This window comes from Leptinotarsa decemlineata, unplaced genomic scaffold (genome assembly GCF_025532065.1).
Source record: "Leptinotarsa decemlineata unplaced genomic scaffold, Ldec_3_MD MMD2_tig00026347_RagTag_RagTag, whole genome shotgun sequence".
NCBI lineage: Eukaryota > Metazoa > Arthropoda > Insecta > Coleoptera > Chrysomelidae > Leptinotarsa > Leptinotarsa decemlineata.
Window position 1 is genome coordinate 607,392 of NW_027412698.1, and position 17,304 is coordinate 624,695.

Genomic DNA, 17,304 nt, shown 5'->3' on the forward strand with positions numbered 1-17,304 from the left:
TTAAGCGTATATTCAACCCGATTCGATATCCATAGAATACCTTTAAATGGAAATCCCTAGGATGAATGCAGTTAGGTTATTCATAGTACTTCTGAACCCGATATGATATCCGATGGATATACTTCAATGGGTAACCCTGGGATAAATGCATTTGGGACATTCATAATACTTAAGGTCACTTTTCATATAACCTGAGGTTGTTCCAGGAATATTGCTGTAGGATTATCCCATTTTGGTGCATGCGGGATTACAATGGGATATCCTGGGGTGATAGTGTGCTGTTTGGGTAGGGACTGAAAAAGTTTCATCTGTAAAATGAATTATACTATAGTCCTTGGGCACTGTGCTGATATTTTCATCTGAATCAACAACATTGTTGTTGTTTACTACTTTACTTTCAATGATGTCTAGAAATGTTTGGTATGGCGATTTTATTTGTGATACATTGTTATCACGGGCCTGAATCTTGCAAATTCGACTAAGTGCGTCGGCATTTGTATTAATACCACCTGGTTTGTAATAGATTTCAAATTGAAATTCTTCAAGTTTCAATCGAAACCTCATTAACCTGCTTGAAGGATTAGAAATAGAAAACAAATAGATCAATGGTTTGTGATCCGTTTGGATTTTGAAAGGGCGTCCATAAAGGTAAGGACGGTAATGAGAGCAACTCTCGTTCAATAGTGCTGTAATTCTGCTCTGCACGATTTAAGGTTCGTGAGGCATATGCTATTGGAAGATCGGCTCCAATTGGTCCTTGGCTCAGAATCCCCGAAATAGCGCATTGAGATGCATCAGTGGTTAAAACAAATGGTTGACTGAAATCAGGATAATTCAGAATAGGTGGATTTATGAGCTTTTCTTTGAGAGTTTCGAACGATTCATCTCAGAGAGCACTCCATTCAAAGATCGTATCCTTTTTTAGTAACTTCTTCAAAGGCTGTGAGATTTTTGCGAAATTCTCTATAAATTTTCTGTAATAAGACGCTAATCCTAGGAATGATTTGAGTTCTTTTTGTGTGGTAGGTTTTTTGAAATTTTTGACAACACTTATTTTACCTGGGTCTGGTTTAATACCTTCTACTGATATAACATGACCTAAATAGGTTATTTCCTTTCTGAGAAACTCGCATTTGTTAGGCTGTAATTTTAGGTTATGCTGACGCAATCGAGAAAACACATCTATCAGTTTTGAATTATGTGACTCTAAAGAATTGCCATAGATAACAATATCATCAAGATAAACAAAACATTTTATTCCTGTAAGTCCCACTAGAACATTATTCATTAACCTCTGAAAAGTAGCGGGAGATCCTTTCATCCCCATCGGTAATCTTTTGTAATGATAGTGACCCTCAAATGAAAAAGCAGTACAAGGTTTTGATTCATCACTTAATAAAATTTGATGGAATCCCTGGGCTAAATCTATGACTGAAAATGATTTTGATTTACCTAGATGATCTAGGATATCTGTTATATTAGGTAAGGGATAGGCATCAGCTTCAGTGATATCGTTCAGTTTTCTAAAATCAACTACTAATCTGTATTTTTTGTTTCCCTGATTATCGGATTTTTTAGGTACAATTAAGATAGGACTATTATAGGGAGAATTGCTGTTTTCAATAATATCACTCTGCAACATTTTTTTTATCTGATCTCGCACTTCATCTTTTTGAAATTCGGGAATTCTATAAGGTTTAACAAAAACAGGTTTTCTTGAAGTTAAAGGGATTGAGTGGCGTATAGCGTCAGTGTGTGTTCAGGTATCACCCTTCAAAAAAAATATCATTGAATTCTCTAATAATATTGATTATGCTGTCCCGTTCTTCTGAATTTAAATGTTCGGTTCTTTCTCGGTCTGTGGAAGTAACAAAGTTTAAAACATGATAGTTCTCCAAAGTATCTGATTCGATTTTTTCAAAATCTGAAAGTTGTAGCAAAACTGTTTTTTCAGTAGCATTCAAAATAGCAATATTGCATTCATTTTTGTCTACGACACAATTTCCCGTAAAACACCTGGTTTTATTTCTGTTTGGAACATTATTTTTGGTTCGACACAGTTTATTTTAATTGGTTTAATTACCTCTGTTCTGGGAGGAATTTCGATGCAATTCGTATAAGGATGAATCAGAGAGAATACGTACATTTGATTCTGATATGGTATGGAAAGTGTTGACGTTTAATAATCGATGTTTGCTTTATAAAGTAATGAAAAATCTTTTCCCAAAATTCCATCGCACGGGATTGGAAAATCATTGGGGACGATATGAAATGTATGAGAAATAGAAACATTATCTGACAAAGATATGTCACCGAAACAAACTCCATATGAGTAGACACAATCTTTTGTAATTCCTTCTAAACGAGCTTTATTATCAGTATATATGATACTGTCGCCATTTGTCTGTTGTAACTTGAGAATTGTAACATCACTTCCCGTGTCAACTAACATATCAGCAAATCCGGAATTTGATAAACTCAACGATAAAACGATACTAGAAGAAATACCTTTCACCCTGATATTATAAACGTCTGTTTCGCGTTTGTAACTTGATTCAGAGAAATGAGTGTAAAGATCAGTTTCACATTCTATTGTAGACTCATTAAGGAGATTTTCATGACTGAAATTCGGTTGCTCGATTGATTCTATAGGAAATGTAGAATGTTCATGAGACAATGAGATATTGTCGTGAATAAATTCAGGTTTACGTGAACTGGCATTTTTTGAAATCGAATCTGAGGACAAAGTATGGGTTGGCATAATTGTGTGAGAAAAGGAATCAAGAGAAATAGTATTTTGTGAAATGGCATTACGAGAATCGGTGAATTGGATATTGTATTGAGAATCAGTGGATTGACTACTTCCGTTTGAGAATCAGTGGATTGACTACTTTTGCATTGAGAATCAGTGGATTAAATACTTTTGTATTGAGTATCAGTGGATTGAATACTTTTGTATTGAGAATCAGTGGATTGAATACTTTTGTATTGAGAATCAGTGAATATAGCAAGAGACTGTATGGCATTTTTCTTATTCAATTTTCGGCAATCTGAAAATCGCGGACTCTGGCTGTGTTGCCGCTCATAGCCGGTCCTTGGAAGTTTCCCGAGTTTTGAAGATAAGGTTACTGGCAGAAGAGGTTTAAAACGACATGCTGCACCTGTTTTATTTCATCCTGGTAAGAATAATCCTAACTCCTTTCGATATCTTGCAGTTCTAGTTTATATATCTTATTCATCATATTTTTACGATCAGATTAACCACTTATTGAGTGCACCATAAGTATTGTGATGTGAATTTGCAGAAAAATAAAGATTTTACTATCATGTACAGTTTTGGTTGAATAATAATGTTTCAGAAACTATTGAAAACTATCTGAATTGCAATACAAATTTCCACTGTTTGAACTTTTCAACAAGAGGTTATCTTGAACGATGAAAGATAGTGACTTAAGTTTGTATTTCAATCGCAGATGATTCCACGTTAAATTTTATGAGCACACTATTTTTGGAAAAATCAAGTTATTTTTTAAAGTTCAAATGAAATCCAGCATTTGAAATCAAATCACAATTTGCTACCTAGTAAAATTGAACTTACTACTTAATTGTTGAGTGATATTGAAATTTATTTTTCAAATGTCTAGACAATTTTATATTTTTTATTTCAGAATCGCAAAACCAAAAACAGTGTACTGAGAGGTCTCAATGTTGGTTGTCAGTCTCTCATAACCCCCAAAGCCAGACATCTATATGGTAGAGTCATTGATTTTGCGAAAAAGCTGGCACGGTTGATACTCACGTACCTATCAAGAAAAACTCCAGGCTGTCAAAAAACTTCCATTATTATCGAGACGAAAGGTCAAAAATTCATATTTCTTTAACACCTCTCCAAATAGTTTTCATATATATGGTTATATTGTCTCTTCATAAGGAATTTTTAAGATGGTGACGACAGTTTTCTCTCCATTTTTTTATTGTTCATACTTATTTTATATTGTTTTTGTTATTCTCTATGATATCTGAAAAATGTTTATTTTTCAATTGTTTAGGGTAGGTAATATATATTTGTTAATATTTTTTTATATGTCTTTGGTTGAATGTTTCACTGAATAACATGTCTATTGAAAATTATGATGTTGATGTTTATGTATTTATTTTCCAATTAATTTTGAACTGAATTGTATCAAAACCTGACCGGTAGGTAGTGAAGTAACAATAACAATAAGGCCTGGTTTCACCAAGGACTTTATTCTGGATTATTTTGCTTACTGGAATATTTGTACGCATTTATGCATTCAGAAATTCCAGTTAGAAAGATAATCCAGATTGAAGTTATATATTGATAAATATATAAAGTTTGGACACTATGTTTTTGAAAATGCTACTTTAGTTAGATATTTTTAATTCAATTTGCAGAAAATACATCTGTTGAACTCTACTGGAAAAGTTGAAAACCAATTTTTTTTTATTTTCATCAGACTGATACAATAAAGTTCAATTTCTGTTCATGAATGTAAATAATTTAAATGCAACTCTTGCAAAAAATGTTCATCGTACTCTACGTGAGATTGTCAAATGAGACCTTGAGGTCGAGTATCACAGCTTCATGGAAGCATCATGAGAATATAACAATCATATCATCAACTGAATATAACGGTAAAGTAATAATAATTTATATCACAGTGATATTACATTTTCTATGTAAAATTGATATGTTAAAAAAACAGAACAGTTATATAAATCTAAGGTGAGTAAAGTGCGGACATTATGCGTTTTATGTGCGTCACAAGTTACTAAACTGTGACCTTATAATATGTGACATAACAAGGTCACGTATTTTGTAACTACGATGTAACTACTATATTTTTTTGTTTACTGGGATGTGATTGGTTAAAACTGGTGTATGCCACCCAGACATCACGTTATCTGGAATGCCTAGTTCTTAGCATAGATAACTAGGTACTATTTGATATTATTTTTGCTGTTTTAGGAATTTTATTGGAGAATTGTATTTTTGTATGCCCTCAGAATGTATATTATTATACATTCTGAGGGATGTCCAGTTATTTTTTCAATTCTAATCTTCGGTTCTTTCCAGATTGAAATTGAAAATCGAATAATATTGGGATGAGTGGACTTCATTTTCTATATTTGAAGTATCAATATCGAACTACAAAGCACCAGAATGAATCCATTAGTTAAATCACGCCATATGTCTTTGAACCAGAGCTTTGCCCCTAAAATTTGGCGAAGAGTGAACATTTCTAATGGCAGTGCTGAATTCCATAGAAAAGCAGTCCTGGCTAATGATGCCAACATATTTCAGTACCCTTGACAAAAGAATTTGGTGTACATAAAATGATATACCACAGTGAAGATGTTTTCAATTGAGGACAACAGTTTGCCTCGGGCTTGAAATATTACTTATCCAAGGTAATTGAACATCAAGTTATTGGCTGAGGTGCCTGTACTACGTTGTTGTCTCTACTTTCTGTGTCATATCCATGATAACGATGTGATAGTACTCATACATTTGGTAAAAAACTTGAAGTTTTGCATAGTATGCAATGAAAGGCAACATTTTGTGAATAGTGTTCGGAAGAGGGTCTGAATCTGATGAGGGGATACTACGAAAACATCCCAACTAATACTATGAATTAGAGGCATTTGAAGATTGCAAAAACATTTAAAATTATATTTATTTATTATATTGAATTGTTCCGTTTCAATCAGTGTATATATTTTGTATTCTGAAACACACAACCTGAGTTCCCTAGAGTCAAAATATTCCATGCTATAATCGAGAGTCATTTATACATGGTCGAAAATATATTTTGAGAAAATAATCTAAATTAATGCTTATTAATCTAATGGTGCAATATCGCATATAATGTTTCTTTACTGAAGTGAAATTCTGATTTTATAAATGAGTTACTTGGTGAAAAATTAAAAAAATTTGTTGCAAGAATATAGGTACGTATGGAACGAAAATCTGTGTTTTGCAAAACTCAATGTTTAATCGAGAAATATATCTCAACAAACTATAAATATAGCAATGATATTTGATTTGAAGTGGTACTATCATTATTTCACACATTGAATGGTTCCAAAATAAGCGAACATTTATATACTGTAGTCATATATCAAAAACTTTCATAAAAATAACAAAAAGTACTTCATCTAATTTTTATACATTCTTCGAAATGAGAGCAAACCCTCTTGAATAAGAAAAAGGTTTTGCAACAAGAAATTCATTACCAGGATACATTAATAAGACATTTCAGAAAATATATCTTCATTCGAGCTATTGTGTTACATATATTTCCATCATCTAGGTACACTTTTTCGTGTATGATAAGCATTGAGTATGAATAAATTTGATGCACTTTCAGAGGTGTTTTTTTTATATTTGAAGTAGCTTTTCTTGATCGAAAACAGTTTCTGGAACGAATTCATTACCTACCAAATTATTTTCTCAAGGCGGATTTAGTGAATCCATAATTTAGTGAGATAATGCATAACTCAAATTAAGGAAAATCACATCTATTACCTGAGAACTGCCTCTGATACACTATTATTGCTTTGGTCTTTGGTATATTGAATAAAACTTATTCAGGTGACTGAATTGAATTTTTTCATATGGGAAATGTAATTTTCGATTAATTGAATGATGCATTATGCTGAATCCAGCTTTGGTTATGTGTTATATTCATAGTTCATAGACATTAGAGAGTTATAGCTTAGCGTTATATCGATGTAAGATGTAAGGTATTATAAAAAAATGTCATTGTAAGGCATATGGTATACTCGAGGGGCCTGATTTTCAAACCGGGTGAACTCTCATACCGAGAGAGAGTCGACTGTCTTTTTCTATTTCAAATGTTCTTTGCTCACAAGATAGAAAGAGACATCCGAATTTTCTTTCAATGGGAGCGTTCACCCGATTTCAAAATCAGGCCCCAGATGATGTGCAATAACTCTCCAATATTATAACTGATGGACTATGGACTGGCCCTAAAGGTGAGTTCCCAATGCAGCGTTTTTGCTTTTACAGACGCCATCATTCATACTCATTCGATATCTGCAGCGATGCAAGAAAGTTGAAATATTCCAACATTCCAACTTTCTCCTGTCAAATGATATTTGAATCCAGCGTCACCAATCAGAATTCATGACGCGTGACGCGCAAAGTAAAAAAAAACGCTGCATTGCGAACTCACCTTTAGAGAGAGAGAGAGGATTTCAGAGTGAGCAATATAGAATTAGGCATTCCAGATCACGTGTTGTCTAGTTGGCAAACAAATTTTAACCAATCACACTCTTTTGAAAAAAACAAACGAAAGTTTCTGGGGGGCAGATGCCGCCTTGTTGGTTCATTTTGTCATATAGCCAACTTAATTTCTTCTCTTGACAAGTATCTGGAATGCCTAATACTTCAAGTGTAACCTCTAAGGGCCGGTATTATAGGTTCCAGTTACCTCCGGTTAGACCAACTAATGGTTTAGAATGTGAATGACAGTTATTTAATGTTGTTATAGGGTTCCTATTCTAACCATTAGTAAGTCCATCCGAACTTCAAACCGAACGTATAATACCGGCCCTAAGCGAATTTCTTCTTCAATTAGGCATCACAGATACTTGTCAAATGACGAAATAATTAAGGTGGCTATATGACGAGAGATATGTTCCGTATATCGTTTCGGTTAACCAGAGCGGTGCTTTCTCTCACTCTGTGATATTGGCCGAGTCCAACCAAGAGAGAGAGATAGAAGCAATCTGGTTAACCGGAACGATATACGGAACATATACCTATGCGAAATGAATCAGTACGGCGGCATCTGACCCCCAGAAACTTTCGTTTGTTTTTCTCAACAAAGTGTAATTTCCATGGTAACACTGGTGTTTGCCACCCAGACATCACGTTATCTGGAATGCCTAATGTAGCAGATAAAGAGAGGTTAAGAAGGATAGAATCATTCAATTATAGAATTATCATTTTGTCTTTCACAATAGCACTTCAATGTATGCATATCCTTTCTCTCTCTATTGTATTTCGCATCCTGTTACATCGAAAACTGTCATGAAGACCAGTTCATTATTTGCAATTTCTATGATTATATCCTGGTATGGCCTTGTGTTGATATTCGGTCACAAATTGCAGACCGAAACAGATGTTCAGTCAATGACTGCGTCTAACAGCTTACAGCAGCTAAAGCCGTCTCACAAAATTTGACATTTCACCATGGAAAACTGTCACAGAACACCCTAAAGGTGTTCTGTCAAAGTGCCAAAAGCATTCGTTCATTCGTTATAGATTTCTGTTACATCTTTCGATAAATAATAGTTTTTTGAAGAAGGTATATTAGTTAACAATGTTTTTGCTCCGTTATATTTATAAAATTCCTAATTTGAATTCATTGAAACTACTTTACAATAATATTTTGTCCTCATTGCAGCCCTGGTAAAAAATTACGTGCACGTGATTTTGTTTACATCTACTGAACCTTTGATTGGAATGAACTAGAGGGGTGCTTTGCGTTCTACCCACATTTCGTAACACCCACAGTCTCCGAACACCCGAATGATGCCTGTTGCAAAATTCACCGAATATTCTGAAATTTTTATTGAAACCCTCTTCTTGGCAAATGTATATTTTGACACCTTGAATTTTTTCAGCAATTTTATTGGTTTCTTGAGCGTCCTAGAAACACTTCATCATGCATATTTTTTCGTCTCATATATTTGCAAAAAAAAAAATACAGAATGTTAATTATAATTCACATTGCCTGAAGAGTACCAGTTGATGGCTCAAGCATCAATGTGTATTTCAATTAACATTGCTATGAGTAAATAGAAATTTCATTAGATATAAAAAAAACTAAAACAGCAAATTATGTGTGTATATTATATTGCACATCAACAACTTAACAATAATCTATTATTTATTGTGAATGAAAATCTAGAAAACAGTTTTTTTTTTGTTGTGAAACACATATTCATAACAGTTGTTATTCCAGTCTTGCAATTGCGACACCTCTTTTTTTCCCAAATTTTGGAAAATGACCTACTTGGTCAAACCTTACATCATCAAGAGGTCTTTGAATAACCGGCTTGTTTATTCTGTTTATGTTCTGAGTTAGTACAGGGGGTCTGCCTTTGCGGTTTTTGTTATAAATTGCATTGGCCACATTGATCCGAAATTCTTTCAAAGATAGGTGTTTAGAGTTTTGTCCTTCATTGAGAAGCTGAAATTCTCTTCTATAAAATATCCAGGCATTATTGATACACACATCTAATAACTGAGAAAATATGCACATGTAATATGTATGTGTTCTATAGCCAGTACGATATAGAGCAACTAACATGTCAGCTAGATCCACACCTCCCATATGTTGATTGTAATGTTTGATTATTTGAGGGCATTGAACATCAATTTTAGATTTCGCTTCCTTCGAGTATCTCTTTATAGAAGATATGGGTTGTGAACTGACATAAGAACTAGCAATAGTTACACACTTTGAATCCGCCCATTTCACTACTGCTACTTTATTGTTATTGTCACATAGTTCCTCAAAGTGACCTCGTCCGTTTTTCAGTAGATCCTTATCGGAGCTGAATTGGCAGCCGGCCAATCGATTTGATCTTAGTGTACCTGAAGAAAGTATTCCATAATTGCTTCGTAAGTAGGATATCAAATTTATAGACGCAAAAAATTATCGAAATACACCACTGAGCATGGTTTATGAGCTATTGTTTGGCATAAAGCCAGAACTGTTTTTCCAGATATACCAAATGATTCTTCTTGTTCTGAAAAAGCATAACTCTCAAAAGTATTTTCACAACCATAAAACAGAAAGTCGTAAACAAAACCAGAAACTCCAGCTCTTACAAACATTTTTATTCCCCACTTCTTGGTTTTTTTTGGCATATACTGTCTAAGCGACCCAGCTCTGGTACCTTTATAGGGCACCATCATTTCATCTATGCTCATTTTCTTTTCTTCCTCTATTTTTAAAAAGTTTTGTCTTATTCTTTCGGAAATTGGTCTAATTTTGAAATATCTATCAGTTTTACAATCGTCCGTATTATCAACAAAATGAAGATACCTTCTCAGTAGCTGATACCTTTTGAGACTCATTTTTTGCGAAATCAAGGGGTACTGCAAAGCATTACTCCAATAATCTGTATATGATGGTAATGTAACTACTCCCATATACAGCTCAATGGCGACAAATGCCTTAATTTCTTGAATGTTCGTATTCACGGATACACCTTTTTTTTGAACCGAATGTAAATTTGTGTTTTCAACAATCAAATCGAAGAGTGAATCCTCAAAGAATTGAGTAAAATATTCTAAAGGTGTTTTCACTTTCGAAGGAACAGAAAATTTATCCTCGTGCATATCAACAGCATATTCAAATTCAGTTTTCTCCCACTCATAAGGAATACTTGATCGTTTTTGTTTTTTGTTTTTTGCTGGTTTGGCACTATTCTGCTTTGATTTTGAAATGTTACGCTTGGACTTTCTGGTACGATTATCAGTTACAGGTACACTGGCAAGAGTATCGATGACAGTATGAGCTGCAGGGAGATCTACGTTAGCAGTTCTAGTATTCGGAGAAGTAGGAACCTCTGTTTCATTGTAAATTGAAGTTGTTGCAGTAGATGGTACATGATCGATATAAATTGGAATCTGATCAAGATTTTCCGAGGTGATAATGAATGGATTTTCTTCGTTTTGGTCTCCAAAACCATATCTGATACATCGAAATTATTCGATGGTTCCAGATTCTCACCATTGTCATTTGATATGTCGGCTAACAAATGTGCAACTTCCTCGGGTAATGAAGGTGCATCTGAGGAATCATCATCGAGAAAATCCTCGAATTCTTCTCCTCTATCGGAAACCTCGGACTCTGACTCGCTTTCTGAGATAAGCGCCAAAGAGAATATTTTACTGGTTCTAGACGGAAAATACGCCATCTGAAAAAAATTCTTGTTGTGTACCATCTCACAAAAACTATGATATAAATTGACAAAGTTAATCGTAATTTACATTCTTACCTTACTGGAGAATCGTGCGATGTTAATTACAATTTACGCACTTCTTTCATATTCAAAATCAATTAGAAAATAACAAAATCACTTCAATTGAAGTATCACTGATGAACATATATACCTTAGAGAATGTTTCGAATGAATTTCAGAGTTTTTCCGACAGCAAAACTGAATTAATTCTTCACAAGGTCATAGGCCAACCTATGAAAACCACAAAATGATTGGGTGACATGGCGGACGGTTCATGTAAATGAATATAAATTCATCTAGTCAGTAGTAGATGGCAGCAGATGTTCAAAAATTATCAACTGATGTGTATTCAAGTTAACATTATCAAGTTCAATGGTGATTCTGTAGAAAATTTCCTTATTTTGATTTATGAAATCCATGTTAACTACAGTTAACAGAATCAAGAAGAGGGTTAACCTAACGTATCCCATCCTAACACATTCAGTGTGAGCATATCGACAAGTAGAATGAATTTTGCAAAAGTTGAATCATTGTATGTTTCGGAGACTGTGGGTGTTACGAAATGTGGGTGCACCAACATGCTCCCAACTAGACCAGTGGTTCCCAAAGTTGTGTGGATTACGGCCCATCTTCAACAAGTTACTAAACTCGATACCCACCTCTAAGAAATTTCCCTGTTACCAATATGAATAATGAGATTCTTCAAATAAAAAACAAAGTTCAAATACAATTTTCAATACTTAATCGAATAACTACATGAAAAAGTTATTTCAATGGTAAGGATGATATTATTTCCTGTTTCTCCATTACAGTTTTAACATTAACTTCAACTCGAGTAACATATAATTCCAGTACGTTTGTTATGTCCAATTTATTTCGGTATAAAGGGCCCACTAAAAATTCGCTCGCGATCCATCTGAGGGAAAACGGGAACGGTCGAGTGGTGGGATCGAGGAAAAACGTATTCGCTGCAGACAAAAATGGTCCTACAAACCGCCAAGAGCTCGTAGTTTTCTCCTCGATTCGCACAGTCCCCCACCCATCGACCGCTCACGCGCGGTCGCCCGTTTTCCCTCATGTTCCATTTTCTCACTAGTTTTCAACACACATAAACGCGTTTTATCGAAAATTCAGAATATACGTTTTGTTACTGTACACGTCTACATTCCAAATCTATTTCTTTAAATTTCAATCGGAAGACCTCAAACCATCTGCCATCTGACCTCAACTTATCTACTATCTCCATATTTCAGTAGAGCTCCAGCAAACACAGTTACATCGCAGATGCTTTCCTGCGATATCACAACGAGGCGTGTGACGTCCCAAAACTTGTCGCAGGGAAATTGCATTCGCGTTACTCACATGTCACACTCAGGCGACATCTCCTATGACACAACTGCGACATCTCCTGTGCCACAACTGCGACAAATTTTGTGACAAAATTGCAATAAATTTGCCATTGCGACTAGATGTGCGATGCCACTGCGACGTACTTTTTGCCATATAACAAGGATATTTTTTTTTGGGAAAGAAATTTTTTGGCTTTCTACTACTCCATCTGATACAAAAAAAGGGATGAGAGAATCTTCCAAAGAAAGGAAGGAAGTAATCAATTCGAAACTCTATACATGAACGTGTAGATCATGCAAAGAAGTAACTTTCAGACACAAACTGAAAGAAAGTCCTCCTGAAACAGCTACTTTCATATAAGCATTGAATTACACGAAAGAAAATAATTCTTTCGAAACAAATACTTCTATATGAACACTGAATGATACAGAAGATACTTTTCTCTACTCAGTTTGTATTTCAAACATTGGTTGTGGAATAAGAATCAGATATCATTCACATGAGTTCTACTTTGAATGAATGGTAATAAATTGTACTCACATAGAACACTGTCACCCTCACTGGTATACACCGATGTTTCTCCTTAAGACACTTGCCCTAAGGCTCTTCAGTACCAAATTGGATAACATTATAGAAAATACACACACTTCATTCATGAATTACGATTTTGAATGTCACGGAATAAGCTTGATCTGCTTATGTCATCGATGACATCGTAATGACATTCATTCACCTATTTGATTTAATCCCATCCAAGAGGAATCTTATTTGAATTGAAGGGGTATTTTTAGGAGTGATTAATTTTTTGGGAAAGAAAGTTTTTGGCTTTCTACTACTCCATCTGATACAAAAAAAAAGGGGATGAGAGAATCTTCCAAAGAAAGGAAGGAAGTAATCAATTTGAAACTCTATACATGAATGTGTAGATCATGCAAAGAAGTAACTTTCAGACACAAACTGAAAGAAAGTCCTCCTGAAACAGCTACTTTCATATAAACATTGAATTACACGAAAGAAAATAATTCTTTCGAAACAAATACTTCTATATGAACACTGAATTATACAGAAGATACTTTTCTCTACTCAGTTTGTATTTCAAACATTTGTTGTGGAATAAGAATCAGATATCATTCACATGAGTTCTACTTTGAATGAATGGTAATAAATTGTACTCGCATAGAACACTGTCACCCTCACTGGTATACACCGATTTTTCGCCTTAAGACACTTGCCCTAAGGCTCTTCAGTACCAAATTGGATAACATTATAGAAAATACACACACTTCATTCATGAATTACGATTTTGTGTCAGATGGAGTAGTAGAAAGCCAAAAACTTTCTTTCCCAAAAAATTAATCAATCCTAAAAATACCCCTTCAATTCGATATTTTTTTCTTTCAGCTTTTTGGGTTTTCAACCTACCACAAACTGAAAAAATACAAATGAATATTGAATCTATATTAACTTCTATTTTTTCAGATTGTGGTAGGTTCAAAACCCAAAAAAGCTAGAAGAAAGAATCCATCCACAACAAAATAACGCCTTTCAAACAGTTCTAAGAATGTATGAATACTTTGATTCGGGTTTGAAGGCCGTCGTTTTTTGGAATTTCTTCCTGACGTTTCGCTGGCACGAGTGGCTAGCTTCTTCAGAAGTTTATACATCTTCGATTAGACTCCGATGACTAATTGCTTCGACTTCGTAACGCGTATTTATGTGGTTTCAGGTGGTGATTATGATTATCATCATCATCATCATGCTTTTCCCCACTACCTGGAGACATGATATTGATTACTCTTGATTTTCCTAAAATGGGATTCCATATCCGGTTGAGATTAACAACTTCTTCTTTTCTGTTGAAATTATCCGTGTGTTTCTGGATCTCTATTGCTTCCCGTATCACTCGACAATGGTATCCCTAGTTGGGGGCAATGATTTTCGCCTTTTCAAACAGAATCCTGTGATTTCCCTCGCTGAGCAGTGCATGTTCCGCCACAGCTGACTTGTCAGTTTGCCCTAGTTTGCAGTTCCTTTCATGCTCTTTTAGCCTAGTTCCCATAGATCTCTTGGTGGTACCGATGTATACCTTCCCACAGGTGCACGGTATGCGATAAACCCCTGTTGCTGACAGTGGGTCTCTTTTGTCCTTAGCCGACCTGAGGCTCTGTTGTATCTTGCGGGTGGGTTTGAAAACCGTTTTTATGTTGTGTTTCCCCAAGAGTTTTCCAATTCGGTTTGTGACCCTCGGGATATATGGTAGATATGCACGTGCTACTTGTTGTGCGTCCTTCCTGTTTTGAATCGTAGAACTCTTCGGTTTCATGGCCTTGTTGATCTCTGGTACACTGTAACCATTTGATCTCAAGGTCTGTTGAAGATGTTGTATTCTTTATCCAGATGTACCACCAAGAGATCTATGGGAACTAGGCTAAAAGAGCATGAAAGGAACTGCAGACTAGGGCAAACTGACAAGTCAGCTGTGGCGGAACATGCACTGCTCAGCGAGGGAAATCACAGGATTCTGTTTGAAAAGGCGAAAATCATTGCCCCCATCCAGGGATACCATAGTCGACTGATACGGGAGGTAATAGAGATCCACAAACACACGGATAATTTCAACAGAAAAGAAGAAGCTGTGAATCTCAACCGGATATGAAATCCCATTTTAGGAAAATCAAGAATAATCAATATCATGTCTCCAGGTAGTGGGGAAAAACATGATGATGATGATGATAATTATCATAATCACCACCTGAAACCACATAAATACGCGTTACGAAGTCGAAGCAATCAGTCATCGGAGTCTAATCGAAGATGTATAAACCTCTGAAGAAGATAGCCACTCGTGCCAGCGAAACGTCAGGAAGAAATTCCAAAAAACGACGGCCTTCAAACCCGAATCAAAGTTTTCATACTGAAAACCTCGGCCGCGAAAGCCTAAACCATTTTTATTTTATTTTTATTTTATTTTTATCGTTGTTTTAACACGTTGTAATAATTTTATATATAATTATTAAATTCACTATATATATATATATATATATATATATATATATATATATATATATCTCCTCAACACAATCTCCTAACAATCTCCTCAATACACAACTACCGTTGCTAAGTCGGCATACGCTTTCTTTTCACGACACTCGCGAATTTTATTTCATTTTTTCCACGCACTTTAGTTTCTATGGGCTTAGACTATTCTTATTCACTAATTCGTACAGAAAATTCTTATGACTAATTCCTAATCTAGGTTATGTAGCAAATATCACAATTTGAACTTGCTTTTATAAAAGATTTGTGATTTATTCTATCTTTTGGGCTCTGTCAAAAATTATGCAATGTTTATTTTTATATAAGAATTGCCATATTAACGAATTCCAACCAGGGTCACCTTAGTACCGACCATTTCAGCTATATCACCGACCTTCTATGGTGAAAATTTTTAAAAACAAACATATTTGCTTGATAGAAAAAAAAACATTTGAATATGCTTATAAATGTATAATAATGGGTTACTGATCTCTGATTGAAACAAGAAAAACCTAATCACGATAAAACTAGTAATAAAACAATGAAATTCAACTCGATTATGAAATAATGATATTATAAAAATTTCAGATACTTGAATGTTTTATTTCATCCATCTCTGGAATTGCAAAGATGCCCCGTTCATTAATAGGTGTCGGAGGATTAATTTTACAAATAATTTCATTTTCTGAATATGTCAATATATCCTCCTTCTCTGGCCATTTCCAATGCGGACCACTTTTTGCCATAGTCTTGTTTTCAAACCCGTTTCATCTGGACCGAGGCTCACTCCTGTAAAATACTCTCCTTCATAAATAATTACAGCATAGTCTCCTTCCAGAACATCTAATTTATTTTTCCTTGTGATTTCACTGGGATTAAGATTTTCCTTTTTCGCTAGATTTTTCGTTTTTTTTTGCTCAGGCTCGATATATATTCTTCAAAAGAGGAGGAATATTTTCTGAAGGTGTTTCATGTTCATCTATATTTTTTTGTGAAGCTTGATGCTTAGTAGTTTTCTTTGCTGGGGTAATATTGTACTCTTTCAATAATGGAAACTCAATATTTGATGAAGGCAGGTTAGGTGTATCATTTCGGGGAAAAAAATATTCTGAAACAGCAGTTTCCACAATCTGGTATCTGAACTAAAGTGCCTTCTGGTTCCTTGGAGGGAGTTGTGACATTTTCTAAAGTAGCAATATTTTCCAAAGGTGTCTCGGATTCATCCCCATTTTTTCTGAAGCTTGATCCTCAGTAGTCGTCTTTGCTGGGGTAGTATTGTGATCATCAATGAAGGCAGATTACATGAATCATTCACTGGAAAGAGCATAACTTCAGAAATGACAGAGTTTCCATCTTCTGGTATTTGGACTAAAGTACCATCTGGTTGTACCAGCATAATTTGTTCTTTGTCCCACATAGAATTACCTATATCCAAATTAATGTTAGAAATTTCGTTATATTCCGGCATATTTGCTTCTAGAGTATCATCATGGTTATTCACTGATTCGGTATCTCCGTTATGGGCGTCCGGAGATTCATTCCTAATTCTTCTCCAGAAATAGGAACAATTCTTTATTTGAAAGGTTTCCTTTCCAAATATCTCCAAAAATCAAAGTGAGGGAATGACAATTGAGGTGAGGGAATGATTATTGCAGACAAGTCATGAAGCTTTTTAATTGAAATTAGTTTTTTTTAAAGAAATCTTTTCATTAAATAAAAATCTGTTCTTAATCTTCTGGAAGTCTGGTGAATCGAGCGGACAATATTAGTCTGGTTGGGTCCATTGGACCCCAGTTGATTTTGAAGCGGTAAAATGAAAATGAATGTGCGAAAATGTTTTGAAGGGGTGAAAAAACGTATAATTTACTAGAATATGTTATATTGAAGTCA

The 17,304-nt window shown here is 34.7% G+C and overlaps 1 protein-coding gene across 5 annotated transcripts in view; it reads left to right on the forward strand.

The window, feature by feature from the left end:
- LOC111512968 (uncharacterized) overlaps nucleotides 1-17,304 on the forward strand; it is a 207,321-nt gene that overhangs the window by 170,239 nt on the left and 19,778 nt on the right. The window contains exon 5 of one of the 5 annotated variants that reach the window (XR_012467694.1): nucleotides 5,099-5,433. The exons of 2 other annotated variants lie outside the window; for them this stretch is intronic. Coding sequence is in view for 1 of the 3 variants with exons in the window: in XM_074183928.1 (XP_074040029.1) it covers nucleotides 3,669-3,696 (28 nt within the window). In the remaining 2 variants the exon portion in view is untranslated. 2 more of the 5 variants (XR_012467692.1, XM_074183928.1) reach the window with 2 other exon arrangements.